Here is a 27,799-nt window from a genome sequence, read left to right as displayed (position 1 = left end):
TACTCGGATGAAGCATTTTCCTTTTTCTCATCCTTTTTATCTCCTGCTTTTCTGATTCTCGTCCACGTTCAGCAGCCCCAAGACACAGCGCTGAGCAGCGAAGGCCACACCCCGCCACGCCTGGTCGGATCGGGGCAGTTTGGAGGCCACGTTGCCTAGGTAATTGGGGCGGGGCTTAGGAAACGTCAGCCCTGCGCCGGGTTTGCGCAGGCGCTCCACTGGCTCCTGATCTCCACTATCGCGATAACTCCTCCCGGAAGTTCCACGTCAGTCGGTCGGCCGGTCAGCGGGCAGGAGGGTCGCTCCGGGACTGGTTCGCCGTTAGCAAGTGAGGGCGCCCGGGCTTGGACCGACGGAGCCATGGTATGTCCAAACCCTGCAGGTGGGAGCGAGGCCCCTGCGGCGAAAGCCAGTTCGTGGGGCTCCTGGCCTGGGGACCGCAGTAAGCGGCGGCCTGGGCTCCCGCTGCGGCCGCCGCCTCAGGCCTTGCGGGGTCCTGGTCCAGTTTGAATTCTGGGAGAGAGGAAGCGGTGGTTGGTTTGGGAGGCAGTGCCTGAAATTGAGGGGTCCGTGACTCCTCCGGTGCTTACGACGTTTTCCAGACGTCTAGCGGTCTGCAGCGGAGTCCGCGGTGTGGGAAAACGCAGGACATGGAAAACGTTGAATTCCGTAGATGGCTTTGACAAAACTACCTCATTTTGCGCTTAAAACGGTGACAGCTGATTTTGCGCTCATGTTGGTCTTGTTCTGGTATAGTATGTGCTGACCACAGACTACCAGCTTAAGCAGAAGAGCACCCCCCCAAAAGTAAAAAGTGTATGAAGTTAAAAGTGGAATTTAAAATGCTTTGGGATTTCAGCTTAAGTTTCTAGGGAGAAAAGAGTTCGGGAGTTGTTTATAAAATGTTTTGGCTTGCTTTTCTGCATTTGCAAATATAGTGGCTGGTAAGAATGATAGTCGTGACAGGATTTTTTTTAAGTCACTCCCAAATATGCTTTAAAATATTTTTGCACAGAAGTGTTATAATAAGAAGAGAAAGAATACGATAGTGTGAGAATTTCTTTCCAAAAACATGCAAGAAAGTGTTTTATATTTAAACATTTTCCTGCTTGTTTTTTTAACTTGTTATGAAGCACAGGTTCAAAGATTTTGAGCTTGAAGACCTTAGGGATTAAGAAATTCAATCTCCTCACCTGTGATTAAAGAGAATAAACTTTGTTCATTTAAGGTTAATTGTTGCAGAGTTTTAACTACAACAAAGATTGATTGCCTGGGGAAAATGTTGAATGTTATGGATACTTCCAGAAAAATGCATAAAGAAACATGCAGTGTTGCATACAATTTTGGTGGATCCATTTACAGACACCCCCTCTTCTCCCAGTCCTCATCCATGAGCTTTCTTGGGTCCCCAGGTTAAGAGCCCCTGAACAATACTCAAGTCTCTTAATTATACCCCATGATATTTATGACGACCTGCTCTGGGGTCTGCTTTCAGCAATGGACATTTTTGGAAATGGTCCTTAAATCTGCCTAATACAGTTTTCTTTTGCAGTCTTTACTTTTAAGAGTGTATTTTTCTGGGATTTCAAAAAAAAAGAGTGTATTTTTATAATGGAGTATTTTCTTCATTCTTTAACGCATTTAAAATGTCCTGTAGAAGATTTAAAATGTGAATTTATTATTCACTCATTTACTCTAGAGTGTTTACCATGTGCTATGAACTTTGCTAAATATTTGCCTCTGAATTCTCCCAACAGCATGAAGAGTGAGTTGTAAATGTTTATGGAGTGGTGAGGTTACAGTAGGCCAGGCACTGTACTAACCGCTTACCACTGAATTCAGTTCTCATTGCAGTAAGCGGTAGATGAAACAGTGTTATCGCTCTTTTACATACGTCAGACCTGAGAGAAGTAAACTTGCCCACTATTGTACATTTGAAATGAGTGGTGGAACTGAAGTTTGAATCCAGCATGATTCTTTAGACCTGGGTTATACTGTCTGTCCTTAAACCCCCATAGCCAAATATATAAGATGCTGTGGAGATAAACACGTGAATAAGCAGTGACTCTGCCGTTAAGAAGCATCTACTTTAGAAAGCCAAAAGAGACATGTACGCAAAGGTTACAGGTTAAAATTAAAGTTAAATGTTAAAATTAAATCCTGGAGGATCCCATAGGAAAGGATGCTTCTCATAGGGTAATCCAAAAGATTGTATTGCTGGCAGTGGCATTTAAGCTGAGTCGTAACTGCATCTAGCTTTTGGGAGATAGAAGGAGACATTTAGAGTTAAGGGTACAGTATGAGTATCTTACTCATCTTGGTATTCCATAGTGCCTAGTAGAATGTCTCACTCAAAGTAGTCCCTTAAATCTTGGGAGAAAGGACCTCTTGGCTGTGCTTTTTAAACTTAGATTGTGCATTGGGGGTGTATAGAGTTATATTGGGGTTGCTCAGTGCCTTGGGCCACCTTTCTGAAGCATCACTTGTACCCAGTAGTGATTTAAAACATTTTTAATGGTAAAATAAACACAGTTTATAAGTGTCCAGTTTCTTCATTTACTAGAGGAAAAGTGTGAGGTGTGTTGGCTATGTTAAAGCCCCCATCATGGTTCCTGGCATATAATAGACATGCCATGTTTGTTGACTCTGAAGAGACCAGAAAATAAAAAAGAAAGTTAACGTTTGTGATGATTATTAATGGAGCAAAATTCAGAAATGGACGAAGTAAAGATCCTGCTTCAGCAAGGAATGTGAAGATGATGGGTTGAAAGTAGAAAGTTTGAGATGGAGAGGAAGGTATATGGTGATTATAGAGAAAAGCCAGAGAACTCTGGGCTTTTACAGGAAAGCGAGAGGTGTAGGTTGTTGCCAGAAGTGAGGGAGGCACTTACAGAAGTAAGAATGAGATCCCAAGTAGTGACCCAAATTTGATAGAGATCCAAAATGGTGAGTAAAAGCTTTGTGAGGTGTTTTCTTTGTCTCGGGAAATTATCTCCGCTTAAGTTACCTAGCAATCTCCATTTGTGTTGAAAAGTAACATTAAATTTCTGTTCCATTCATGATCATCATGGAAGACTGCAAGAATAAAAATTTGACAATAACTCAATTTGCCAAATAAACTTTTAGGTTAGTGTTTAAAACCTGCTGAAGGGGAAACATTTTAAATCAAGTCTTGCTCAGATCAGCTTCCAAGAGAAAATTAAGATGCCCTAAGCCATCATCGTATATAATGAATAAAATTTTCTCCTAGAAAGGTATCCTTGGGAGAATTGAGAAAATAATTGTTCAGATCATTTTGTTTTGTGGTTTAGAATCCAGGTTGGAAAAGGCTGTCTTAAACTATTAGTATTTTAGCTTTGGTTTAAAATTGTTTTAATTTCCATTTGGTTCCTGTAACTTAAATCCATTAAGATATTGTAAATATTCCCATTTGACTCCAAAGCCCTTCATGGACAGGGGTATGCCCATATTGATCTCATATTACATTACCTATCATTTACTAATATTATTGCCAGAATAAATCTTCTCTCAAAAGAACTCAATTTTTTCTATAATTGAGATATAATTGACTATAACATATTAGTTTTAGGTGTGCAGTTCGGTATTTGTATACATTGTGAAACTATCACCTCAGTAAGTCTAGTTAACATCTGTCACCTTACGTAGTAACAAAAATATATTTTTTCTTGTAATGAGAACTTTTAAGATCTATTCTTTTAACAGCTTTCAGATATGCAACACTGTATTACTAACTGCAGTCACTATGCTGTACATGACATCCCCATGACTTGTTTATTTTATAACTAGAAGTTTGTACCTTTTGATCTCCTTCACCCATTTTGCCCCCTTCCACATTCCACCTCTGGCAACCACCAATCTTCTCCATATCTGTGAGCCAGGTTTTGGGTTTTTTTTTTTCATGTACATCAATCAAAACAATACATCACAACACATTGAAGGCTGAAACAGATACAAGAAACCAAATATTTTCTACTAAGTCAGAATTTAAAGAATTTTACAAAAATGTGAAACATTGCCACTCTTCTCATTAAATTTCTTTTGAAAATATAGTTTTCATAAAAATATGTTATTTAACTAATAGGTTTGTTATTTGAAAATGAATTGAGACATAAATTTTTTAAGTTGTCTCAGTTTTAACTTTTAACATGGTGAATATTAATAGATGTAACCTACATAAACAGAATCCTCAAAATTTTTAAGGCTGTAAAGGTGTCCTAAGACCAAAAAGTTTGACAACTGCTGCTATAAATTTAAAAATTTTAAATACTCGTATTTTTTGTATATATGAGTAAGTAGGTGCTTTAGACTTTATACTGCATCTATAATTTAGCAAAATAAAAACTGAGTTGTTTTATAATCATGCTTTTAAAAAAATATTTTACATATATTATCTCATTGAATCACACTTTCTGGTTAAAAGGCCTTTCATTACCCATATCTACCCTCTCCTGCCCCAGTTCCCTGTTAAGTACATTCTTTTTTTTTTTTCCTATTTTGTAATCATGTTAATGCACTGTTTTTAGTTAAGATCTCAATCAGGTTTTACTTAGCATAGCAATTTATTTATTTTTTTTAAATGTTTGTCCTTAGCCTCTGCGACTCGATATCAAGAGAAAGCTAACTGCTCGATCTGATCGAGTAAAGAGTGTGGATTTGCATCCTACAGAGCCATGGATGTTGGCAAGTCTTTACAATGGCAGTGTGTGCGTTTGGAATCATGAAACACAGGTAGGAATTTTTAAGGACTTTACTAGATGTACTGTGTTAGACTATAATGAAAGAGAAGGAATATCATAACAGAATCCAGTAGTATATGCAGGCTGCTTTCTCAAATAAATTGGTACAAAATGTTTGTAGTAAACTAATATTTATGAGGATAGAGCTTGTGGGAGAAATTGTTCTGGAAACATTTCGGATATTTAAATGTTAAGTTCTGATGTAGATAGTATTAGCTCATCTTTGAAATAAAGGAAACTGACACCAATATAAGATCGCTTGCTCTAGATAAAGTATTTAACAGTACTGAATTTTCCATTCAGTGAGTATTCTAACAATAAGAATGGGGTTTTTACTTTTATTTTTTCCTAAGTGCTCGATACAATATATGATGCAGATAACTTTCAGTCAGCCACACAAATCATAGCTTATAGCAGAGAAAGTATTTGTAGTCGGCTTCTCATTACATGTGAAAACATGCATTTTTACAGATTATCTACCTTAAATACTTTCATCTGAGTAAATAATATATCTTTCAATTTAGTTTATCTCATATTTTCCAAACTTATTGGCCAGCCTTAATCTTTCTCTTTTGAAGTACAGAACATATAGTCAGCACTATACTATACGGTTTGTATCTATTTATACAGTAATTATCCTCAACATCCAAGATTAAGTTCTTAAAATCCAGATAAAATTCACATTTGAGGGATTTAAGATGGCCAAAATAGGCCTTAGGGAACCATGGTCAGGAGTAAACCTAAAAAACACCCTTGCAGCTTATATCATGCTAATGAAACAGTAATGACTGCACACTCAACCAAGACCCCACATGTGACATTTTACACACATTAAAATCCTGTTCTCTGCTGTATCCCAGTGCCTATGACATTACCTGACACACAGGAAGTGCTCAATATTTATGTGTTGAACTAACGAATAATAAACATTCCATGCACCACTAAATCACCATTTCAGAATTTATGTCCTCTGCAATTTCACATCTTTATCTTGTGAATTCCTTTTGCCTTGATGCAGGGAGTGTGCTTGCTAACTGCTTGTCTTTCGGAGGATGAGGGCAGGGGTTGGGGAACCTACTCTACAAATGTTTAATGCGTTTCTGATTTTATGCTTAACAGATGTATTGGTGCCTCCCCACCCCCACCATGCTTCCTCATGCTTCCTGGGGGTCCCCTCTGTCCATTTAGCCATCTCTCAGCTCTGTCATTTCAGTATAGTGTGTTCTCGAGCCCAGGTGTATTTCCCTTTCTCTAGGCTTTACTTTAACAAACTCTGCTTTATCTGGGTCACCTACTTTGCTTCATTTTTCTTTTTGTGCCCTTCTGTCCCCTCCTGCAGGGCTGTCTACTTCCCCTTCTATAATTTATCTCATTGGTAATTTTTCCCTTATTTCATTCAAGAATGGAGGTTCTGTGAAGATTAGGATTATGCTAGTCTTAATTCTCATTGTTAGGCAGTCAGGCTGATAGTAGATAGTAAGTCTTTGTTGAATAGTTGATCTGTTTTTGGTTCTCCTTGCTTTCTTTCCTCTGTCACCAACATGAGTTACTTGCCAGTCATGTATATAGAGAGCAAAATTCTTCAAAGAGCCAAAATCGTTTTTGGAAGTACACTCAAATGTACTTGATTTCAAATAAGAAGATATTATTTGCTCTTGGCAGGGGGTGCAGTGTTTTAAAAAAATCAGTATGTTAGAATTTGAAGCCATCCTGCTAATTAAATGATGTGGGCAAGCCTTTAACTGTGATGAGACTCAATTTACTTACCCAAATGAAGATGATATGGTGCCTTCCCTACATCGCAGGATTGTCAGGAGGATTCAGTCAAGTTAGATAAAATTGTGTTCGAGACCTATAAGGTACGACACGAGCATTTCCCTGTTTTCCTGCCTTAGTTGGTGGTTTGTTGAGTGTGTAGCATTTCCTCCTCTTTTAGCTCATTTATCTCCTGAAGTGCAGAGACCATCCCTTAGGTCATTGGTATCAGCCACAGCACTTAATGTGGACTTGCTTGAACCATGACTTTTAGTTCTGTAGCTGCTTTATTTTTTCACTGCTCAGCAAATCCACGAATTTGTTGGCTCCTTACAAGGTTTTGTGAATTTGTTATCTTATAGGTTGCATGCTCTGTCTGTTCTCAGTGTCTGAGTCACAATCAACTGGTAGTGGTTGTACAGGTGGGAGCTGATGTTCCCACTTACTCAGTCTTTGAAGACTCTTTGAAGTCTTGCTCGGGAAGCTGGAGTTGTTTCAACAGTTATGATCAGTCCCTGTTTTTCTTTTTTTCCTGTTTTTCAATTTAGTGCACATGGTTAATCAGTAAGACTATGCTATTTTCATTATTCTCTGGTACAGAAAGAGATTGAGGAATGATAGTTTTAGTTCAGAATTTTGAAGAACAAGGCAGCAAAATGGGAGGACAAAGAGATGCATTCATCCCTGCTCTTTCTAGCAGGGTCTCCTAGTTTTCCACCTTTATCCTTTGTGTATAGTTCCATTCTGAGTAGCTTTAGGGACATCTAAATCGCTGCGTTCTCATACTTTACTAAAAAGAAATAACATTTGTAAGAAAGCATATTGCTAAAATGTACAAAAGAATTGTTTCTTGTTTATAAGTTTTAAGTTTATTATGAGTTTAATTTTTTTAAAAAGGAAAACTGAGAACTAATTCATTTAACAAATACTTATTGCACATTGATTGTTTTCCAGCCACTGTTCTAGGCTCTTAGGAATACAGTGGTGAATGAGATTTCTGCCCTCAGGCTGCATAGCAGGCAAGATTGACATTAAACGTGTAGTTATGAAGGTGCTATGTTATGAAAGTGGAGGATGAGGTTTTGTGGGTGGGTTTTCAGGCAGAGGGAACAGGATCAAAAGTAAAGCTGGGAGTAGCCAAAGATGAGGCTAGAGAAGGAGGGAAGGGCTTGGAGCACAGAGGACCTGGGACTCCATCTTGTGGGCATTTGCTTACTTTTATCTTTTATAGGATTTTAGTGTTGAATCTGTTAAAGAAAAGATGATGGTCTTATTTTTTTCATTTGACTGTTGTGCTTTTATATTTTAGCCTGAGAATATTTTAAAATTAGAAGTGATCTAAATAATTGGATGTTTTAATCGTAACAGAATAGATTCTTTGCTTGTTTTCTCGTAACTCAAAGTGTATATTCTTGTTAAATTTTAAAGACACTGGTGAAAACTTTTGAAGTGTGTGATCTTCCTGTTCGAGCTGCAAAGTTTGTGGCGAGGAAGAATTGGGTTGTGACAGGAGCGGTAAGTGATTAATCCCATGAATTTCTACTCCCATTTCTGAATTGGTCAGTGATGACTTAAACGAGGCGCAAACTTTCAATGCTTGGCTTGTCTTGTTAGCGCCGTGTTTGTAAGCCTGGGAGTTGTAGCTTGAGCCTGTAGTATACATTTTCGTGCAGTTTATTTCATAACACTAATGATGGCTTTTTAATTTGCGTTTCTAGGATGACATGCACATTAGAGTGTTCAACTACAACACTCTGGAGAGAGTTCACATGTTTGAGGCACATTCAGACTACATTCGCTGTATTGCTGTTCATCCGACTCAACCTTTCATTCTGACTAGCAGCGGTAAGAGGTGACCCCCTTTGGTCACATGCACCCCTCTGAGTAATTCATTTTCATTCAGTGAGACATGCAGTTCTTCTACTGCTGTTACAAGTAGAGCTCTAATTCCAAGCAGCCTTTAAACTATTTAAATCCATTAACATGCTATCACTGCTGCTTGCTTTTGTATTTTAATGAATACCAGCCCTACTTAAAATTTGTATAGCAACTGCTCCATTCCTGTCAGGGAAGACCTGAAGGTCTGGGTGCTGAAGCAGCCGTGAAGCAGACGGCTAATTTACACTCTGAGAGAGTGAGGTTTTGGCAGATTGCCATGTACCCTAGTTGGTTTTATCTTTATGTTCAGACCAGTTTGCTCCTTGGTATTATGTATAAAACAGTAGGTCTTTCAGAGGGCAATTAAAACAAGTGGCGGTGAATTGGGAATAGCTCTTTGAAACATTTTTAAGTTAGAAATTGAGAAGTAATTCAGAATTTTTTTTAACCAATCTTGTGTTAAAATAGAAATGCTTACTCCTCATTGCCCTTGTTATTCAGTCATGCTTAGACTCTGATCAAACTTTTGTTACTCTTTTGTCGTTCCACAAAGCCCATTGGTCTGTCTTAATTTTCTTTCATGAAATTTGTGTATTTGCTGTTAGTAATCTCTTTTATCTCCACTCTTTAGAGTTAAATTTATTCTTAGAATAAATGAGGATTTTGAAAAATCTATTCAGTTCTGACTCTATTTCTGTAAGTCATGAAATGTATGATTTATGTCAGATTTGCTGCCTTAAAAGACATAAAGACTCTTAGTTCTGAATGAAAGACAGAAACTGCAACTAACTGGAGACTTTCTTTTGGTCTAGATGACATGCTTATTAAACTCTGGGATTGGGATAAAAAATGGTCTTGCTCACAAGTGTTTGAAGGGCACACTCATTATGTTATGCAGATTGTGATCAACCCCAAAGATAACAATCAGTTTGCCAGCGCTTCTTTGGACAGGACTATCAAGGTAGGGTGTCCATTCTTTGTGTCAGTTACAATTGTTGGTGAAATGTAGTTATTTTAGATATTTTACTGCTAACATAGTCTGTTTAGAAAAATAGTGTGGTAACTCGGTGCTCTTAATGAGCATGTTTTTCCACGTGGAAGCAATGTTAGTTGTAAGACTTTTAAACCTCACAAACCCAGAATAAGAAAATGTATCTTATCTAGGTTACTATTTCCTCTCCTTTAGTGTGTCTGTTGTTGCCCTCTGCTGATTATTATTAATTTATTTTATATTTAAATTTAATCAGTCTCTATTCTCTTTTTCTGACTCCATTTCCTCATATAGCTGCCAGTTATCTTTCTAAAACATGGATTCCATCACTTCAGTTACCAGTCTAAGGATAAAGTCCAAATGCCTTGGTGTGGAATACAAGGGTTTCCAAGACTGGCCTTAGCTAATAACCGTTTTCTAGAGAGGCCATGAATGTTCGCAGAACTTTGCCTAATTCAGCTGGTCTCTCTGCCTGTAATGTTTTTTACTCTCCCTTTTTGATTTCTTTTCCTCTGGAGAATTACTCATCTTTCAAGGCTTAGTATAGTTATTTACTCTGAGAAGCTCCATTTCACTTCTAGACAGAGCCAGTCATGCTCATCCCATTCCTTTCCATTGCTTTTTGCCTCTATTACGGCCTTCACATTCAATAGTAATGAATGTGTCTCCAGAAATGTTTATCCCCAAAATGTTGGTGTTTGGGGCAGGAGCTTTGTGTCACCCCTCCACCCCCAAACAGACACACATAGCGAGCAGCACACGCCTTGCCTGTGCTAGACGCGTCATACGTGTTGCAGTGAGTACACTTATATTCCTTTTTCCACAGTAATATTTAAAATATTTCTATATGCATTGATTTAAAATTATGCATTGCATTCACTTTTGCTTACATGTATAGGCTTCTATCTATATAACATTTTTATTAGTTTTCCTTTAACTTATATAAAATGTTATGTGTTATTTGCCTGACAACTTATTGAATGTTCTATGTTGAATATCTTAGGGCTTTGAGTTTATTATTATTTTTTTCCCTTTCACCTTTGACACAGGTTGAGAACTTTGAAATTAGTTTTAAATTTTCTTCACTAAATTAAGGTACATCTTGAGGACAATGATTGTCTTATCTTTGACTCTGGTAAAGTTTGTTTACACATCTTTATGCTCCCCACAGGGCCTCCCATGTAGTAGGCATACAGATAAATACTTGTAAAGATAAAGCTCAGTGCCAGTGCTGTAGTAGTGTTTGACTACTTCTCCATACTTTTAGTTTTTTAATTAAGCAGTTAATTTCTCCTTTTAATACATCTTACTAAGTTCACCTTCTTTAGCTTTATATTAAATTTCTTGTAAATTTCTCATTTCCTTCCTTTAAAGTAGTGTTTCTCAGAGTGGATCACCCTGGGGTAGCTGTTAAGAATCTAGATTCCAGGGCTTCATTGTAGATTCACTGAATCATAATCTCTAGGGATAAAGCCTGGAAATTGGCATTTTCTGAGAATGCCATAGTGATTCTGCCCCCTGGAAATTCAAGTAAAGTGAGAACAAAAACTAATGGGTGAAAAAAATGAGCGTTCTTCAGCTTTTCTCCCGGGCGTTGGCACTTTATGTGCACGTTGGGAGTGTGGCGGGGCTGCCTTCTGAAAAGCAAGGCCCACGCTGACACCAGATGCTGCTGTTCCCTGAAGGTGTGGCAGCTGGGCTCCTCGTCACCAAACTTCACCCTGGAGGGACACGAGAAAGGCGTGAATTGCATTGACTACTACAGTGGTGGCGACAAACCATACCTCATTTCAGGTGCGGATGACCGTCTTGTGAAAATATGGGACTATCAGGTACAGTTTTTTTCGTAATTTATTTGCCATATGTTAGAGACGCTTCTTCCTGTTTCTTACGGGACAGTTACAACTTGGTTGTTGAACTCTGTTCATAGTATAATAACTTAAGGCCTCAGTATCTGCACCCAAACTGTGGTCCTAGAATTCCCTGTAAAAATGAAAACAAATGCCTGTCGAGATTTTAAAAATAAAATGCCGCCATGTTTATTTTTTATTTAATAGTGAAATTAGAAATTAAAAAATTTTAATTAAAATGACTTCTTACATCTTCTAGTATCCTCATTGACAGCCTTCCATTTATTTTTGAAAACTAGCAGATCATGTCTAGACATGTCACAATAATGTCATGGCAATCACCATTGTACAGTCATTTTCTACCACATAGACTTCTCTAAATCTAGTTATGAACTCTTGTTACTAGGTTTTATCTCTTAAGATTTTGTTAAATTTTTATTTTTTTTGTTTCTCACTTGAAAATTTGCACAAGCAGTTGATAAAATGAGGCCTAGAAAACCAGTTGTACTGAGATACTTACTCAAATTTGTATTTAAATACAAGATGAAAATATTAAAGACATTATCCTAGAAATTTGGGGGGATAATAGATAAAAACTAGATCTTTTAGGTGTGTGTGTGTAGTTTCTTCTTTAAATGTGATAGTTACATTTACATTTACCTGTAGTATCAAATAATCAGAGAAAACATGTACACAAGGTAATTCTATCTTAAAAATCTCTGTACTGAATACTATTTGGATTGTCATAACCACTATCATTTATTATGTATCTGTGCACCGGGAAAATTAAGAACAAGTTACTTGTTTTTCACTAATAAAAGTGTTTTCTGTGTCTTGATTACAGAATAAAACATGTGTACAGACCCTGGAGGGACATGCCCAGAATGTGTCTTGTGCCAGTTTTCATCCTGAGCTGCCAATTATCATCACAGGTTCAGAAGACGGTAAGTTGGAAATGTATGTTTATTCCTGTGCTGGGCATCATGAAAGGGTATTCATGCCAGCTAGTGCCCTGCATTTTCATTGGAGGTTTCAAAGGATTTTGATCTTATTATTAGAGTAGAATACTTAAGCCGCAGAAGAGTAAAGGGGCATCAGCATCACCATCCTACTGTGCTTTGACTGTTACTTAAATAGAGGCCACCCAGAGGTGCTCTGGAGTCTCACAGCCCAAGGTCAGGTTCAGGCTCTGCCGCTTCATGCACGTGTGGTTTGGGTAAGGTATGAAATGGGAACAGATACCTTTACCTCACAGTGTTAGTGAAGGGATGTGGGGAAATTGTGTGTAGAAAGCCTGTGGCACATAGTGGGCTGTGTACCCAGGAAGTCCTGTCATGATTTCACACACAGTCGCATTTCTTAGTTTCAGTTTTTATAAATTTTGTATTAATTTTTTTATGTTGCTTTATATATAATTTACAGCCTATAGATCAAAAAATTAAGCTGGCAGGAAGTGTCTTCTGTTGGAATATAAAGGCTTCCATGTGCCTGGTTTGTCTGACAGCTCGTTGTTGGATGTTCGCATCAAAAGGAGGTGTTCACATTGTTCTTTTTAGGAACCGTGCGTATTTGGCATTCAAGCACCTATCGCCTGGAGAGCACGCTGAATTACGGAATGGAGAGGGTGTGGTGTGTGGCCAGTCTGCGAGGGTCCAACAACGTCGCCCTGGGCTACGATGAAGGGAGCATCATAGTTAAGGTAGTCCCTCGTTACGCTGTCTCGGAACGGATGGGCATAGGGAGGCGGTTATCTGCCAGGTCATCAGTGTTGTTAAACTGGCACTTCTGAGGTTAAGCACAAGAAAATGTTTTATTTTGTTGGGGTTTTATTTACTTTCCTTTTTATTGCTAAGAGTCATTTGTCATTCCTCCAGCTTGGTCGGGAGGAACCTGCCATGTCCATGGATGCCAATGGAAAGATAATTTGGGCCAAACATTCAGAAGTCCAGCAGGCCAACCTAAAAGCAATGGGAGATGCTGAAATTAAAGATGGAGAGAGATTGCCACTGGCAGTGAAGGACATGGGCAGTTGTGAAATATACCCTCAGACTATTCAGCACAATCCTAATGGGCGGTAAGCCACCCCCAGAGTCTCCCCGGGCTACTTTGTATGTTAGATCAGGGCCTGTGTGCCCGCAGTGGTAGGCCCGCATGGAGCTTCCACGCTGGCCTCACAGCCCTCGGCACAGCGGCCAGCAGCGGGCCAGCTGATCGGTGGTCTGCACCATGAAGCATAATTGCCTTCCCGGCCTTGTCCCACCACACGGTTTTGAACAGTTGAATAGTTTTGTGTTAACTCTTATCTCAGATATGTTGGTACGTGTCCTTACGCTCCTCTGAGGGCAAGAATCATGCATTATCCTCAGCCTTAGTTGGTGCTCTCTAAATATTTGCTGACTCGGGGAGGGTATAACTCAAGCGCTAGAGCATATGCTTAGCATGTACGAGGTCCTGGGTTCAATCCCCAGTACCCCCTCTGAAAATAAATAAATAAACCTCCCCCTTCAAAAAAAATCTAAAAACATAAAAAATAAAATAAATATTTTCTGACTCATTGCTCTTAAGAAGAAAAGCTGACTGTGAGGTCTTTGTCTTTTGAAAAAGTTTAGGGACTGATAATACTTCTGCTTTTTCTCTGTTATCTGAATCATCAGCTCTGTTTCTCCCTTAAGATTTATTTATTTTTTTTAACATTTTTTATTGATTTAAAATCATTTTACAATGTTGTGTCAAATTCCAGTGTTCAGCACAATTTTTCTCCCTTAAGATTTATTAAGCACCGAACATCTAGTGAGAAGAGTCTCTACTACAATGAAGTTAAACCTATGAGCTTAAAAAATTGTTTCACAATAGATCTGGGCATTTTCTAATGCTGTCCTGAGTATTAAGAAGACAGAGTATATAAACCAAGTATGCTGCCTGGTTCAGTAAATGGTATCCATAATTACTTGTACTAGAATTTTCTTAAGAAAATTAGGAACACATTACATATTTTTCCCTGAATATCAGAAAACATTTTTTGTTGTAAGTTTTGCATCTCACCTTTGGCAATCTAATAACAGCCATACAGTATTCTAAATTAGAGCTTTAAAGAGTTCTTTTATGTCTGTTGAGAAAATTTTGACTATGAGCATTCTTTTTCCTTCTTATTTAAATGTTAAAATATTTTGATAAATTTAACAGTCATTAAAAACTGGAGTAAAAATTTTCACTCATTTGAATGTTTACCTTCAGAATGAAGATAGCCTTGCAGCAAGAGAGTGCCTTTTTACGGTGTAAGTGTGATGGGCAAAATGCTGGGCGTCTTGGAGCTCAGCAAATGGTAGCTGAATTACTGGCGTCCTCCCTTGTGTGTCTCCCGTCTTTCTCATCTTCCCGACCCTTTGTTTATGAGAGGCCGTTGCAATAACAGTTTCAGCAATAACCCCATCTTTATAATTTTCTTTTGTTTAAGAGGGGTAGGTAATTGGGTTTTTTTATTTATGTTAGGAGATACTGGGGATTGAACCCAGGACCTTGTGCATGCTGAGCATGCGCTCTACCACTTGAGCTATATATACCCCCCCCCAGAATTTTTAATTCAGGTATAGTTGATTTACAATGTTGTGTTAGTTTCTAATAGAATGTTTATATCTAGCTCTGTATTCAAAGAAATATATAACTTTAAAAGATACTAGATTCATTTGGAACAGTCAACTGAAATAACATTTGTCATTAGAAGTATTTCACCATCAAAATGAATCATTGTTTCTTCTATGTGTCACTGGTCCCCTGTGCTTCCCTTCCTGGCTCCTGTGGTTCCTAGGTTTGTCGTGGTGTGTGGGGACGGCGAGTACATCATCTACACAGCGATGGCACTGAGGAACAAGAGCTTCGGGTCCGCGCAGGAGTTCGCGTGGGCCCACGATTCTTCGGAGTAAGTTTTGGCTGGGTGATAAGCAGCTTGCCCTGATTGCCAGTGGGTGTTCTGCATGTGAGAGAGGTTTGCAAGGCTCAGTGAAGGCTGCGCTGCTCCAGGTTAAAGACCAGTTCTCACCAGAGCAGTGTTGGAAGATGAGAGTCGGCAGCTGTTCAGCCTGAGCCGCCTTTGCCCTGTGCTCAGTACTGAGCTGGTATGCTCAGTCCCATCTAATAATTTCATTAAACTAGGGACCAAGCACCCTTTTCCCTGATGGAGCCCATGGCAGGGCCTGGTACTTATGGGCTCCAAGCAGAGTGGGCCCTCAGGTCGGGTGGTTGGCAGGCCCTGCCTGGAACCTGGCATCCTGAGCTGCTGCTGCCCTTTTCTGTGTTTCTCAGGAGAGCTGTTAGGGTCTGATGTAACCTTGGTGAGAACTTCATTGAATCTTTTTAAAAACTCATTCTGTGATGTTACCCACCTCCCATTGTTAATGAAACAAATCCTGTCCGAATTCAAAATGTTTATGAACTAGTCTCATTAAAAACAGGAAGAAGTCACCTCTCAGTTATTATACTAGATAGTCACTGACGGGTTCCTTTTTGATTCCTGTTTGGTGCATGTAATAAACACTGGGACTTTGGTTTTTTCAGACCGTGCACTAAATTTCATCTCTACAGGTTTCTTAGTTTCGTTTTGCCCATATTCTATGTCACCTCTTGTGCCAACAGTGGTTAACTTAAGCCTCAGCATTGCGTATTAAGAACGTGCTTTTTATTTTTTAACAAAAAGGTCACTGAGAGGTAAGATCTTTTCATAAGTTTCTTAAATAACTCATGCATGCACAGTTCCATATACTGAAAGGTACTTTGCTACCATCTTAAGCAGAATCGTAGTTCATGAGTTGCCTTACCTCTCTCAGCACACGTCTTCCTCTGTTTTGATAGTTCCTTCTTTTCAGCTTTGTCCAGCCAAGACGCTGCTCAGCAGCTTTCCTGTCCTGAGCAAAGCACTTGTCAGGTCTCTTCCTCACACGCTCTCAAATATCCAGCACCATCCCCTTTTCAGGGCAGAGGCCTGAGTATACACAGTTTTCTAAGCTGTTGCCAAGCATGGCCAAGAAGTGAGCCACTTACAAAAGTTGTTATTTTTTTTATATTGAGGTATAATTTATACAGAATTAAGTGCACTGTTTTAAGTGTACATTTCAGTGAATTTGGACAAATGAATATAAGCCATGACCACCACCACAGTCAGGATACATAGAACATTTCTGTCACTCAGAAGCAACCCCCTTGTTTACCTTAGCAGTCAGCACCACCCCACTCCCCAGTACATCAGATTTGCCATCTTCAGGGTTTCCCATCAGTGGAGTGGTGTGGTATACACTCTCATGTCTGGCTTCTCTTGCTCTGGAGAATGTGTTTGAGATTCATCCGTGTTGTTGCATGGATCAGTAATTGGTCCCCCTTTTTTGTAGAGTATAAATTTCATTTCATAAATAAAGCACATTTGGTTTTAATCATTCACCTGTTAAGAGACTTGGGTCTTTTCAGTTTCTAAAATAGTTTGTAAGCCCTAGTAATTTGTGTAATAAAGAACATGAAGCCCATTCACTATTTGTCCAACTGTAAGGAGTTCAGTGATCTCTTAGGGAAAAAAATGTATTAGTGAATCTTCAAATATTAATTTTACATTTTTGCATAATTCACTACTCAGATATATTTGAAGATTTTTTTAATATTTGTTGGAATTACAGTATATACATAATATGCTATGTTTGCTTTCCTTCCCCCCCCCCCAGATATGCAATAAGAGAAAGCAACAGTGTTGTAAAGATATTTAAGAACTTTAAGGAAAAAAAATCATTTAAACCAGATTTTGGAGCTGAAAGTAAGTGCTATTTTCCATAAAATACAATTTTAGAAGTTTTGTAATGACTCAGAAATGTCTAAGGATCTAAATTGTTTCTGTTCTTTCTAGGTATCTACGGAGGCTTCTTGTTGGGAGTCAGATCTGTGAACGGCTTGGCTTTCTATGACTGGGACAATACAGAGCTCATACGCAGAATTGAAATTCAGCCCAAACACGTGAGCTCCCTCCATTGTTGGTTTTGGAATGTGCATCTTTGTGACAAGTTCTGGGTCCCCGAGGCCAAGAAACATCCTCGTACCCTGCTGTCCGTGTTCCGCTGTGCTGGACACAGTGCCATTTACCTCAGGACTGCCTAGGAAATGAGAACTGTGGTATTTGAATGAGGCAGTAGATGCTGGGCTTTTTGAAAAGTATAAAAAGTTATACAAATGCCAAGTGCTATTCATATTTTAAATGGCTTTTAACAAAGTTTAAAAAAAAAAAGCGTTGAAGATAAAAAGTCAGGGAGTTGTTGACCTAGAAATGCCTGCAAATCTCCCACTCAGTTCAGAAAGCCCTGTCCTACTGTCCCTGATAATGGCTGTTTAAACTTGAGGTAGCTGGCTCCAGTGACAAGGTTTTCTACCTTTAGAACCACGTGTTTCTTTGACAACTTTCATTGTCAAGAAATTGTCTGTGGAGACAAGTCCGCCTCCCCGGGTCCTGGTGTGTCTTCTAGAACATGCATTCTCAGCAGGGGGAATGTTGTCCCCAGGGGGCCAAAAACTAGTTCCTGAGGGATGGAGACAAGCACTCTCTTTATGTGTAAAGCGTAGATGTTTGTATGGATATGCACGTCAGGTGTTTATGCACCATGCGTGTATGTTTATGTGTTAATATGTGTATAAACACAGCATTTCTGATACTACAACTTCACAGGGGAAGGTGATTGTGGGGAAAATGTCTATGAAAGGTTTCGGGTGGGGGTCATAGTGGGGAAAAAAGGGTGCGAAGCACAGCTCTCGAGCAGTAGGGAGGGGGCTACTGCTCCTCCCACTCTCGGCACCCTGGTGTCTCCTGCCAGTGCCCCTGCCTGCCTCCCTCAGGTCTTTCCAATTCTAGGCTGAATAGAATGCCAGTGCCCTGTCCACCCAAATGTTTGTATATATACATGACATGAAATTGTTAAGTGCATACTTAATATCTTCATGTATGAAGATAAACCTTGTGAGAAACAGAGTGTATGCAGTTCGTCATACTCTCTCAGAGATCCAAAGTCACCTGTGTTTCTGTTTGTCGTGTTGCAGATTTTCTGGTCCGACTCTGGAGAGCTAGTCTGTATTGCCACCGAGGAGTCCTTTTTTATCCTTAAATATCTGTCGGAAAAAGTCTTGGCTGCACAGGAAACACATGAGGGAGTTACTGAAGATGGTATTGAAGATGGCTTTGAGGTACGTGCATCAGCACAACTTTAGCTTAGCTTTGTTTTTAAATGATTTATATTCTTAGAGTAAACTTCACTCATGGTAACATTTAATTGTAAAATCACATTTGGGGAAACTAAGCATTTAAGGAGTGACAGTGAAATGTGAAAATTAAAATCTTGGCTCTAAGAGCAGAGTCTGAAAGTATTTCAAGTATTATGTTTAAAAGAAATTTGTGCTTTGATTTTAGGAAATCTTTAGACTAACTTCGATTATCTTCAATAAGGAAATTATAAGGTGTTTTGGTCCTAAGACAATTTAGCCAGAGTTATTTAAAAGAGTTTTCAAATGGTGAAGATAAATCATCCATTGTGGACATGTCTTGGAAGATTTTATGAAATATTTATTATGCCAGTTTCATGTATGTTGGGAGTTTAGATCAGCACTTTCCAAGGTCACAGCTATGATGCAACAGTGAGATTTTATATTACAGATACTCATCCAGGAATCTGTGTTTCAATGAAGAAAGAAGGTAGAAATTCCAGGAAAAGATTTTCTTTCTTGAAATAGGAGTTTTTTGTTTTTTGGTTTTTTTTTTTTTTGCACTTCTTACTCTACCTATCACCCCTAATTATATTCAGTTTTTTGTTATTAGTAGGATTTCTAATGCTGAATAAGATAATAATAGACTTTTATTTTTTTCCTGCAGGTTCTTGGTGAGATTCAGGAAATTGTGAAAACAGGGCTGTGGGTGGGCGATTGCTTCATTTACACAAGTTCTGTGAACAGATTAAATTATTATGTTGGAGGAGAAATAGTCACCATTGCCCACTTGGACAGGTAGCTGAGTATCATTTTGCTTTTGTCTTTAGCATCCTAAATTTTAAAGTATACTTTTTAAACAAAACCAAATGCTAACTTGTAACAATGATAGGCCTGATTGTTTAGTGTTACAGCTGTAGTCGGTTGGCAGTTGCTAACCAAAATTGCATCAGTTGAATGGAAGGATTTTAAGCAAGAAGCATAGTGAGCGTGTGTGTGTGCGTGCGTGTGTGCGTGTGTTCGCATACGTGGGTGTTGTCTACTGATTTGGGCTTAGTTCTAAACCAGTTCCTGTTTCTCTTCCAGGACAATGTATCTCCTGGGCTATATTCCTAAGGACAACAGGCTGTACCTCGGGGATAAAGAACTAAACATTGTCAGCTACTCCCTGCTGGTTTCAGTGCTGGAGTACCAGACGGCTGTCATGCGCAGGGACTTCAGCATGGCCGACAAGGTGCTTCCTACCATTCCAAAAGAACAGAGGACCAGAGTTGCACACTTTTTGGAAAAGCAGGTAAGGGCTTTGTGTGTGTGTGTTTTATTTTATTTATGTGTGTTTTTTAAAACCAGCAATTTGAAAGAATGTTAGTATGAATTTGAAGAACTTTATTTCTTAATTGCCACTGATTTCCTGATGGCAGTGGAATTTCTCCTGTAAAGTTAAGTCACTTGGGACACCCCTCCCTCTCCTTTCTCATTGCCCTTAGTATCCCCTTAAAATGTTGGAGGTGATTATCAGTCTTCCCTTTCTGTAGAATTTTCCATTCTGTCAGTATTTTCATTTCTCTGCTGCATTTTTCTCTATCCTAGCTGGCTTCTCTCTTTCTTTCTGTAAAATACACATAATATAAAATTTGCCATTAGTGATAAGCCCTTTCCTGAATGTAGTATTTTTTAAAATCAAAGTTATATATGGACAAAGGATAAAAGTTTGCAAGCCTAAGAAAAACATCCCTCCTTTCTCTCTCATTTCTGCTCCCTAGAGGTAATCACTTTTGACTCTTCTAGCTGCTCTGTTGGTATTTCTTTCCGCATCTCTAAGTAACATGCTTATATGGCTATTGGGCATGTCTCGTGGCTTCACGCTCTGTGGAAGATGAGGATTTATCTTTCTTTTATCCCCCCTCTACCCCCCCAACTTCTGTCACATACATGCCACTTTCCTATTCCTTATCCTCCCAAAAAAGTTACATCACAGTTTTGATTAGATCAGAAGTCACTGTTGATACGGTTATGGCTGTGCTAACGCTCTTCACAGCTGAGCCGTGTGGTGTGGTACAGCTTTCCCCTCCTGCAGGTGGTGGTTTTCCAGGAGATAATCATTGTTTCTTTTTTTAAACTTTGTCTCCCTGTTCACCGATGGTCATTCTCCCTACTCTGCTGCTTCTCCACATTTCCCTCAAATCTCCTTTCATTATGTTCCGTCTGCCTCAGGCTAAACTGCTTTTTGCCCTCATCGTGGATATTCCTTCACCATCATGTTGGGGCTTCCCTTCGCCCCTTTTGAGTTGGATCTGTTATTTCTTATATCCCCTTTTCTTCTTTCCTGGTTTACTCCCTCATTTTGCTGGAGTATGTCCTTCAGTGGTTTCCTGAGAAAAGGATTATTACCAATAGGAAGTAAATTTTTTGTGATCTTGATTATCTAAAAGTGCCATTGGTCCACCCTAAAACATGTTTGGCCGTTAGACTGGATGTAGAATTCTGTATTTCTCTCAGTAATTTTCTCAGAATTGTGAAGACAAAATCCTATCTTGTCTACTGCCTTCTAGCTTCTAGTTGTTGTTCAAGTCTAAAGTCATTTATATTCCTGATTCTTTGTACCTGATCTGTTTTTTCTCTCTGGAAGTCTTTGGGATCTTGTCTCTGTTATTCTGTGATGTCATTGTGATGGTGGCCTTGGTGTAGGTGGTCAGTTATCATTCATTCTTCTGGGTATTAGATGAGCTCTCTTGTCCTTCATTTTTGAGAGATTTTCTTGAGTCGTTTCTCTGATGATCTCCTTCCTTCGTTTTCTATGTTCTCCCTGTGAAACTGTGATTCAGATGTTGGGCCTCCTGCTGGAGGACTGTTTTCTCATTTTGTTATTCCTGGGCTTTTAAAATCTTATTTATGGTTGGATGGATGGTTTGCTGTTGTTGAAGTTTTCTTTTCCCCTACGTGGTATATACTTCCTTCAAATTGCTGTTATGGGCGGATTTTATTTTTTTGTTTTTTAATTGAAGTACAGTCAGTTACAGTGTGTCAGTTTCTGGTGTGCAGCACAATGTCCCAGTCATGCATATACATACGTACATTCGTTTTCATGTTCTTTTTCATTAACGGTTACTACAAGATGTTGAATATAGTTCTGTGAGTGCATTTTGATCTCTCTTTCCTTTCAAAGGTCTTCCTCAGGTATCTGATTATCTTTGGACACTCATTTAAGAGTGGGGCTCTAAGAAGCAGGTCAAAAGGTCTGAGTTTGTGGGTGACCTTGTTGGGTCTGGACTCAGAACATGTGACGTGGCTGGGCCATTTGATTGGGACCTTCAGTGTCAGTACCTTCATCTGATGAATTTAATGACTTTTCATTTAGTCATGTAATGAATTTAATGAGCACTTAATACTGTACCAGGCCCTGTTCAGGCCAGCATATACCCCTGACATTTTAGTAGTATTAAGTCTTATCCCTCTGGCTGGTTAGTTTACAGAGAAGCTCCCCAATCACCATCCTCTGGGGGCTGAGTAGAGGACGGCTTGGTGTCTCAGCATTTAGTATTTCAAACATTTATTAGTCTCAGAATTCTCATTTAGTCTCACCCGTTTTCATAATCTCCTGTCAGCCCTCCTTCCAGGGGTGCAGGGCTCCCTCAGACTGGAGACCTTCTGGTTTACCCTCCAAAGAACAGGCCACCTTCCTGCCTTCTGTGTGTGTCAAGAGGTCGGAGGGAGAGGGGTGGAGACCTGGGGTATCTAACTGCTTCTTACATAGACACTCAGGCGGTTCAGTTTACTTGCTGGTTTGAGCACTGCCCTTCACAAGACACCGCTGGGGATCCGAGGTGCGAACCAGGCCGTTTCTCCACTGCCTTCACTCCTGACTTAGGGGTTGATCTTTTCTAGCATTTCTGCTGAATGTTTATGCTCCTCCACCAGCTTTTGAGCTTCCAAAATGTTAACTAGTGTCTCCTCTGCCTTTCTTTGTGTCCTTGGGAGTTTATGGCTTAAAAAGAGAATCCCTTTAGTGTCATTTTAGTGGGGATTTGGAGGAAAACAAAAGTGTGTTCAGCCTACCTCATTTCATCTGCTTTGCCTCGCCTATATCTGACTGGTTCTGCCGATCTTCCATCCTCTACTCTTGGTTTTTATATTGTCTGCGTCAGTGCTCGAAGAAAAGGAGTAATGCAGATTATTCAGAATACCTTGTTACAGGGTACTCAGGGTGAATGGAGGGAGGGGCAGCTTGTGTAGTCTGGTAAGTTCTTTTAAACACAGTGATACAGCCATCCTGAACATCTAGCCGGGCAGAACTCGGCTGTCCAGCTTCTCCATCCTGCCCACCCCAGAGTGGGCTGTCATCCCCAGTGTGATGAAGTCTTCTGCAGTTTGAGCTTTTCATCTCGTGTACCACATCCCTGGAGCTGAAGAACTTAGGGCAGACCCCATCAGCACTGTTGTCTTGAGGGAGAAGCTAATATGGTAATTATAGTAATTGGTTTAAAAGTCTGTTTCTCATGACTGACTGGAGCATGAGAGGGCAATTTTAGACTTCTGCCCTCTGGAACGCTTACTGATGAGTAAAAGGGACATGAGACCAACAGTAAAGGCGTAGGTAATGACACCTGTTCAATGTCAGGACCTGAAAGCAGAATGTTGCTGAATGACCTGCAGATGATAGAAATTTGGAAGGTTTTACATTTGACTTTTCTTTGAGGCCCCAGACTGGATCTCTAGGGCCCAGCTCAGTGAGATTACCAACAGCTAGGTCTCCACCACTGTCTTTTTTGGAAATGGCTCTTTTTCATCAACTTTCCAAAATCCTTTTCTTTTTGACATTTGTTTACTATTACATTTCTAAATTTTACTGGTTGTTACTTTACTTGAGTTTATCTAGCATTGGTCAGCTTCCCCTGACAGTATGCATGGTGTGACTGAATTTTGTCTGCCAGGTTTGTTCTTAACAGTTAATTTAATGGCTCCTTAATTTTTCTGTCTTCAAAATTGAAGACTATTTTTTAATCTGTTACTTTTGTTTGATGTAAGTAATGGGGCTTCCAGCGTCAGCAGTGTATTTTTAGTTTGCGAGGGAAATGGGTGACTTGCCTTGTGTGCGCGCTTGTGTGCACAGACGTGCACACACACATATATTTTATCTGTTTAGGGCTTCAAGCAACAAGCTCTTACAGTATCCACAGATCCTGAGCATCGCTTTGAACTTGCTCTTCAGCTTGGAGAACTAACAATTGCATACCAATTAGCAGTGGAAGCAGAGGTATGTATTGATTCATGATTTTTCATAGCTGATGGAAAGGTGAATAGGTACTTCTGTGTGTTTAGTGCAAGCTGTATTATTAAAGTTTTCTAAAATGCAAAGTAGTAACTCATTTTGGTGAGGTTATTGCCTCTCTTTGGTCTTTTAAGAATGAATTGTTTATCTTTACATAAATGAATTATATTGGAGACATACATTATTATATCTTCAATATATTTGTAGCATTCGAATTTGTTTAAGGAAGTGTTATCTTACGTGAGCTCTGTTTTGGAAGAGAAGGAGAGCTGCAGGATAGTAGACAGTAGTCTGGGACTCTAAACGAGTGCACACACAGCAGCGTCCCAAACTAGTGAGAAAGACGTTAGTTCTAAAGATGGGTTCTGACATTTTGAGACAGTTTCATGGCATCTTTATGGATCTTTGTATATTGAGGGCTCCCAGTTGTGATTTTAAGTCTAGAATTTACTGGTAAATTCATTTCAGATGGGCTAAATAAGTTTTAGCTATGTTAAGATCATCCAAATTGTGCATCATTTTATTTGATTTCTGAGAAGCTCCAAATGACAGATAATAATTTATTCAATATTTGACATAAAAGGACTTTTTTTCAAAAAATGGTGTTAAATCACTTGTTAAAATAATTGCAATCTAATTACCTTAAGACTCATTAGTGTGTTCCACTGTGTCATTACAAAATGAAAACATGATGGGCTGATGATTATTCATGCATCATTGAAACTGATTTGTGTCAGAATTAATTTTATGTATGTGAATAATTTCTATTTCCTCATACATTTTGTCATTCCATTCTTACTTTGATTGATAGAACCAGCGTAACAGCCACAGCTCGCTCTCTATATATAAAATATGTATTTTATATGTAATGTGTATAATATGTATAAAACAAAAAATTGCCATCACAGTAATGTTAGCAGAATAATGTTGATGTTGGAAATCCAAATGTTTATTTTCAAAGATACTTGAATTTGGAAACTTTCTTACAGTCAGAACAGAAGTGGAAGCAGCTTGCCGAGCTTGCCATCAGTAAGTGCCAGTTCGGCCTCGCCCAGGAGTGCCTGCACCACGCGCAGGATTACGGGGGTCTGTTGCTTCTGGCCACTGCCTCTGGAAATGCTAGCATGGTGAACAAGCTAGCAGAGGGTGCGGAGCGAGATGGCAAGAACAACGTGGCGTTCATGAGCTACTTCTTACAGGGCAAGTAAGTATTAATCCAAGGTCTGAAAGAGGTGGGCATAGTAATGAAAAGCTTTTGCTTCTGCACTGACTTTGAGGGTGGTTTTTGGAGAGGAATGTGAAGAATGAACCCTGGAGAGAGAGGTGTTGCTAGTGGGAGCAGTGAGGGGCCGGGGCTACCTCGGTGGCACTCACCTTCAGCAGGGGAAGCTCTTACCACATGTGGTCTACGTTTTTGAGCAAAAGGAGCTGCTCGGGGAGGCTCACCTGGGAGAAGTGTTAAATCCCTTTCTCAGCAGCCCTGTCACTGACTGAGTGAGGTGTTTCATTTCATCATGGCAGGAGGCTGTTGGGCTGCCTGCTTCATTTGGTAACTGAACGGTAGGTGATTTTACCCAAATTGGATAATTCTGATCTGTTCATGGCAAAAATAAAGAGGGATGAGGGTGCTAGTTACTGTCAGATTTGAGTCCAACTTTAAAGCATAAAAAGTCATATTTTTAGAAGTTTAGCAGTTACTGCATATCAGATTATTTCATTGGTTGACCATCTTATAAAACACAGAAGTATTCGTTAACATTGCCCTGTATACTTTTTAAACCCCACACTTAATCATAAAAACCTTGAATATATATGTATTTTATAACATGTATTCATAAATTTATATACCTGTAAGAATAGGTCTACTATTCCTTATCAATAATTCAAAAATCTAAAATTACTGTGAGATTATTTTATTTGATGGCAAAGTGTGACCTAAACTCTGAAGTATTATTAGTTGCTTTTATTCCACTTTGTACGTTTTTATTGCATTTAGTATTCATGTGTTATTGCAGAGTATTGTTTGTGATTTTGATGCTGATGTTAGGTAATGTATAAGTACTTCCTAAAATCCAAAAAGTATTACCATTTTAAGGTTAAAAAAAACTCCTGAATTCTAAAACACATTATCCTCTTTATCAAACTTACACAGGAAAAAATTGAAATTAAAAAAATAAAATAGATGCTTGGCTATCTTCCTGCTAGGCACACTGGACTGTCCAGCACGGTCTGTAAAATTGAGTTTCTGCTCCTGTATTTCCTGAAAAACCTTTAAATGTGCTCACTTAAGCTGCCTTTCCTTTGAAAGCCCCTTTAGAGTCTTAGGAAAGGTAGAGATTGAAAATGGTCACAAAAGCTGTCCTGTCCCTCACACTCCTAGAGTCCACTGATGGACTGATTATGTAACACTGGTGAGGACAAGTCAGTGGCTCAGTGACAGAAAAAGGTGTATGTGTGGGAGCTGGCGAAGGAATGCTGACTTTGCAACACTAAATCCACGTGTCTTTTATGTGTTAAGTGCCGTTATTATAGCTTTTATTCTTGGTAACAGTGCCTCTCCTTTTTCATCTTTAGGCTTGACGCTTGCCTGGAGCTCTTGATCAGAACCGGACGACTGCCAGAAGCTGCCTTCCTGGCACGGACTTACTTACCCAGTCAGGTTTCAAGGTACAGACTTTTCATTTTAGGAAGAAATGATTCAGATAAAAACAGAGCACTTACCCAGTCTCCCTTTGGTTCCATGGTATCTGTAATAGGGTGGTGAAACTCTGGAGAGAAAGTCTCTCAAAAGTCAATCAGAAAGCAGCAGAATCCCTTGCTGATCCAACAGAATATGAAAACCTTTTTCCTGGATTAAAAGAAGCCTTTGTTGTAGAAGAATGGGTGAAGGGAACACATGCTGACCTGTGGCCGGCCAAACAGTACCCACTAGTCACGGTGAGTGCCCGGGGCGCGTCATCTCACGTGACTGTGGGCGAAGTGCAGTCCCAACGTCACGTTTTGAACTGCACCGCTTACATTATTGTGCGATTGAGAACTAGTATCTGGGATTTAGGCCAATTTCACAGATGAATTACGCTTTCATACGTCTTTTCATGATTGCTTTATTCTCTGGTAGCCAAATGAAGAGAGAAATGTCATGGAAGAAGCAAAAGGCTTTCAGCCCTCAAGACCTGCAGCTCAGCAGGTCAGTAGAATACCACGGAGAGGTACCATCTCCTGCTTCCCGATCCTGATCAGTCTTCCCTTGGGGAAAACCTCAAATTCCCCAACAAATTCCTTTGTTTTTATACGTATCTCTACTTGGGCTTTCAGGAACCTGACGGGAAACCTGTTTCTCCCACCCCTGTTATTGTGGCCGCTCACACAGCCAACAAAGAAGAAAAGGTACAGACATCATTCCCAAACTTGCCCTCAGGCCCAGCCTCACCTCCCTCCCCACGAATGTCTGCAGATGTAGCGGCCTCGGCCTCTGCATTGTAAGCGATGAAGTCAGTTTCAGAGCCAGGGCTTTGATGTGTGGAGATGCCCCTTCTGACTGACTGTTTAGTTCTTTTTGGATCATGAATCACAAGTAACTTTTCTTTAACACGGTACTATGTGACACATGCTCCTCCTTTCCTTTGCAGAGTTTACTTGAACTGGAAGTAGATTTGGATAATTTAGAACTAGAAGATATTGACACAACAGATATCAACCTGGATGAAGATATTTTGGATGACTAAATGTAATGTTTCCAATTTATTCAACTAAACAGATCGTTATTATGGGCAACTATTGATCGTCACCCTGACCACAGTGCTTTGGACTCAGAAACTTCAGGTTTTTTTGTATGTAAATGCTGTGGCCCACTGGGAGCAGAGCGCCCTCCTCATCTTCGGAGGAGTTTATGTGTGGCATCTAAATCACTGTGTCTTTCTTAACTAAAACAGTTGTGGGTTTTTTTTTTTTTTCATACTGTCATTAGACCATATCCCATAAAATATTTTGAATTAATGAAGATACTTCAAAGTTTCCTTTCTGCATAATGAAAACAGGCTTCTAGTTTTAGAAGGCTAAGGCAAAACTATGCCTCCTTAGG

The 27,799-nt window shown here is 39.4% G+C and overlaps 1 protein-coding gene across 1 annotated transcript; it reads left to right on the top strand.

Moving 5' to 3' along the window:
- The first annotated feature begins 209 nt into the window (after window positions 1-209).
- On the top strand, window positions 210-27,714 carry COPB2 (COPI coat complex subunit beta 2). Its single transcript, XM_006218014.4, has 22 exons — window positions 210-363; window positions 4,612-4,749; window positions 7,941-8,027; window positions 8,231-8,357; window positions 9,203-9,351; window positions 11,067-11,213; window positions 12,076-12,175; window positions 12,788-12,930; window positions 13,106-13,305; window positions 15,037-15,147; window positions 16,934-17,022; window positions 17,113-17,219; window positions 18,291-18,434; window positions 19,117-19,247; window positions 19,536-19,743; window positions 23,593-23,703; window positions 24,708-24,922; window positions 26,293-26,385; window positions 26,475-26,655; window positions 26,837-26,905; window positions 27,034-27,105; window positions 27,348-27,714. Exons 1-22 carry the CDS (start codon window positions 361-363, stop codon window positions 27,441-27,443), a joined length of 2,721 nt encoding a protein of 906 aa, XP_006218076.1. The 5' UTR covers window positions 210-360; the 3' UTR covers window positions 27,444-27,714.
- Window positions 27,715-27,799: the final 85 nt, after the last annotated feature.

This window comes from Vicugna pacos, chromosome 1, assembly GCF_048564905.1.
Source record: "Vicugna pacos chromosome 1, VicPac4, whole genome shotgun sequence".
NCBI classification, from domain to species: Eukaryota; Metazoa; Chordata; class Mammalia; order Artiodactyla; family Camelidae; genus Vicugna; species Vicugna pacos.
Note: the sequence above shows the minus strand (reverse complement) of the source record. Positions and strands in the feature narration are given on the sequence as shown.

Excerpts from the sequence above, each read along its gene's own strand:
- COPB2 (XM_006218014.4), top strand. Across the intron at positions 4,750-7,940 it reads TTTGGAATCATGAAACACAG|ACACTGGTGAAAACTTTTGA; the intron begins GTAGGAATTTTT and ends TAAATTTTAAAG. Across the intron at positions 19,744-23,592 it reads CACACTTTTTGGAAAAGCAG|GGCTTCAAGCAACAAGCTCT; the intron begins GTAAGGGCTTTG and ends TTATCTGTTTAG.